This window comes from Notothenia coriiceps, unplaced genomic scaffold, assembly GCF_000735185.1.
Source record: "Notothenia coriiceps isolate Sejong01 unplaced genomic scaffold, NC01 NC01_scaffold00019583, whole genome shotgun sequence".
NCBI classification, from domain to species: domain Eukaryota; kingdom Metazoa; phylum Chordata; class Actinopteri; order Perciformes; family Nototheniidae; genus Notothenia; species Notothenia coriiceps.
This window is the reverse complement of record NW_011352284.1, coordinates 1-3,659: the sequence shown is the minus strand read 5'-3', so window position 1 is coordinate 3,659 and position 3,659 is coordinate 1. Positions and strand designations below refer to the sequence as shown.

Genomic DNA, 3,659 nt, shown 5'->3' with positions numbered 1-3,659 from the left:
TTTCTCATGTGTTGATGTTTGTCTGTTGATGTTACACATGGAGCTGCTGTGATGCAAGGAGCATTTCAGACTGGATCTGGCCATTAAAGTATAATCGTATCATATGACGCAGCACGGGTGAAATGCAACTCTTAGTATCCATTTTTTTATCCAGGCTGAAGATTCTTATTTCTCCCGCTGCAGTAGACTGTCTGGGCTCTGCAGGGTTTAAGGACATTCATAGTTTTTGTGTATGTTTTATTACTGCACATATTTGATTCCATTCCATTTCTATGTAAAACTGTATTTTTTTATGTTTTTATAGTTTTCTTAAAATAGTTCTCTTTCTGTGTTTTACATTTTTGTTTTACTTTCATGTATGCACCATGACATCAAGTCAGATTCCTCGTACGTGTCAACCTACCTGGAGATAAACCTGACTCTGAAAAGAGGCGTTATGGGATGCTTACTTTTGGCGAATTTAGAGGAAATTACTCGACTAGTTTTTTTGTCAGAATTAGATTTTCCTAATCGAAATTTGACTTTTTTTCTCAGATTATGAGTTTTATAAAATTTGAGCTTTTTAAGATTTTCACTTTTTGTCAGAATTAGATTTTTTTCTTATAATTAGTTTTTTTGTCAGAATTGTATTTTTTTACTCGATATTTGACTTCTATAGAGAGGCGAAGTCCCTCCCCTTCCGGTGGACGTCCACGGGACCTTATTTTGGAAAAGATTATGTATTGAAGTCAATGGAGAGAGAAAGATTATCTTTTGATCCCGTTTGAATTGTGCGACTGGGATTTGTAGTCTTTCTAGTTGCGTATTTTTCATAGTCTCATATTTCAACAGTTTTACGACAAACTGACTTTTTTGACTAGGAAATGATTTTTTAAGATTGACAAACATCATATGTGTAATTCATGGCACAATTCAAACGGGATCGAAAGATAAGTTTTCTCTCTCCATTGACTTCAATACATACTTTTTCCTAAATAAGGTCCCATGGACCGGAAGTAGATGGGCGTGACTTCGCCACTCTATGTCAGAATCTTTTTTCTGTCAACATTTTATTTTCTTACTCTAAATTTCACGTATTACTCAGAATTCAACTTTTTCTCAGAATTTGAATTTTTATCTATTTCAATGTAAATACTGCTATATTTTGGCGTTATGCTTACTTTTGGTGAATTTAGAGGAAATGACTAGACTACTGTATTTGTCCGAATTTGACTTTTTTTACTTGAAATTTCACTTTTTGACTTGAAATTCGATTTTTTTCTTAGAATTAGTTAATTTGTCAGAATTTTTTTTTTCACAGAATTTCATTTTTGCACTCGAAATGTTGCTTATTACTCAGAATTTGATATTTGTAAGAATTTGACTTTCTCTCAGAATTTGACTTTTTTTCTATTTCAATGTAAATACTGCTATATTTTACTATATGTTTTAATGCTATTATAGTTTTCTTAATAATAGTTCTCTATCTGTGTTTTACATTTTTGTTTTACTTTTATTTATGCACCACGACATCAAGTCAAATTCCTCGTACGTGTCAACCGACCTGGTGATAAACCTGAATCTGAGAATGGACAGTTACAGAAAACCTCAATCAGTGCTGCTGTTTTTTCTTAGCAGAAGCAATAGGATCATTTTTAAATCAATAACATCCTTTTCAATTAACATGATCTAACATTGGTTTATTTAGTATGTGGCTGTGTAATAAGCATGGGGATCCTGCTCATGAGAAAAAAAACACTCTGCGTGGGTTTTCATTAATGACCGCCTCGCTGCACATTATCCCTCACTTACACTCCAAAGCCAACTTTAGCGTATACTTGGCAATGAACCTGATTTTAATTCTGATTTAAAAAATGAAATAAGTCAGATATTATAGGAGTTAATCCATGACACTGCAGTGTACATGTGAATAAAGTTGTTTAAATGAAAGAGTGTGTCCTCGCCTGGCCGTCTCCTTCCACTCCTGGAAGTCTCCGTCTCTGAAGGTGATCTCGTCCAGTTCGGTGAACAGGTCGTGGGGAATGTGCTCCTCGTCTCCGTCCTCCGTCCCCAGGATGAACTGCACCCTCTGGGACGGCGTGTCTGCAGGACATATGTGAAAAAAGGCTGAATAATGTCAGAAAATATGCTAGATTTCGTCAAATAAATGAGCGAGCAATGTCAGGAAATATGTGAAAATGGTCTCATTGTGTCAAGGAAAGATACGTAAAATAGTCAGATAATAAATTTAAATAACAATAAGTCTGTCTAACTGCAGCTTCTGGGACGGCGTGTCTGCAGGAACATAATGTCAGTTTAGTTGTCAGTGAGGAAATATGTGAAAAGAGTACAAATAATGTCCGTATTTTTTTTTTTTTAATGTCAAATAGATGTGTGAACAATGTAAGAAAACATATGTGGAAAATGTCTGAGAATATGTTAAGAAAAACAACAAAATAAATCCAGGAAAGAAGTCCAAAAATATGTGAATATTGTTGAATAAATATCAGAGAAAATAAGTTAAAAAAAACTCAGTTGAGTGAAAGAAGTCAAAAACAAAAGTCTGAAATAATATTAAAAAATGTCAGAACATTTAATAATTTTAAGTGGACCTATCATGCTATATTGGAAAAATATACCATACCTATACAAAACATGTTTGTGAAGTTTTTTGCTTAAAATACCAAACACCCGTTGTAGCCATGCCTCATACTGCTCATCATACCCCTCTTTTGCAGCCCTGTTAGAGAAACGCGGATTTTGGGTCTTTAGCTTGAAAAAAAAAAAAAAAGAAGAGGCGGAGCTAATGCCTGATCAGAATTCTACCGGAGATAAAGTTAAATTCTGCTGTGATAAAACGCCATCCTGTTCTAAACCACATCAAAGCTTCTTTCTGAAACAGTATGGAGCTCAAATGCTTTTTCTCTTGCAGGTTTATCACAAGGTGAGTTCTTTTTTTTATTTCCTGCTTTTTAAACACATGTGCTCTCCAGTACAGGTTAGCTCTGAGTGTTAGCGAGGCTTGCTAATGTAAACAAAGACGAGATTACGTCCAAAACACGTCAGGCATTGTTTCTGATAGCAACTCTCTGTGGGTCCGCAGCCCATTTGACGTCATATCCGCAGTCAAATCTGTATCCGCTCGTTGTACCCCTGTTTTTAAAAGATTTGGGTGGAAAAGAGAGAGGCTTTTATTTTCTGACGCTGCGTGAAGTTCCCCGACGCACCGGGGACACATATTTATGTATAAAATACATCACAAAGTGCATTTTGCATGATAGGTCCCCTTTAATTAAATACAAATAAGGTGTATGTATGTGTGTGTGTGTTTGTTTAAATACTGGACGCACCGTTTGATGGCGACTCTTGCCCGTCCTCCCGGTCGGAGCGGTCCCTGCGTTTCCGGTGGTGTCGGTGTCCTCGGTGCCGGTGCCGCCGGCGACTCTCTCGACCCAGAGGAACATGGACGCCCACGTACACGGCTCTGTGACCTACAGGGGGAAGAGAGAGGGGTGGGAATGAGTCCCAAACCCTGACACGACTCAGCATTTTCCCCACTTCAGGTTAACTCATCTGGAGGTCAACGGTTTTCTGAATGTGTTTTTGGTTGTTATCCTGAAATGTGGTCTGTGGTTAAAAAAATAGATTTTAACACTTTGTTCTACAATATCAAATACTTC

General features: G+C 36.8%; 1 protein-coding gene across 1 annotated transcript; it reads right to left on the bottom strand.

Moving 5' to 3' along the window:
• Positions 1-1,943: 1,943 nt before the first annotated feature.
• LOC104952127 (sodium bicarbonate cotransporter 3-like) lies at positions 1,944-3,541 on the bottom strand (the record flags this gene model as incomplete). Its single annotated transcript, XM_010778883.1, has 2 exons — positions 3,330-3,541; positions 1,944-2,082 (listed from the first exon to the last, which is right to left on the bottom strand). Coding segments are annotated over exons 1-2 (338 nt in total), but the record flags the coding sequence as incomplete, so codon positions are not given.
• Positions 3,542-3,659: the final 118 nt, after the last annotated feature.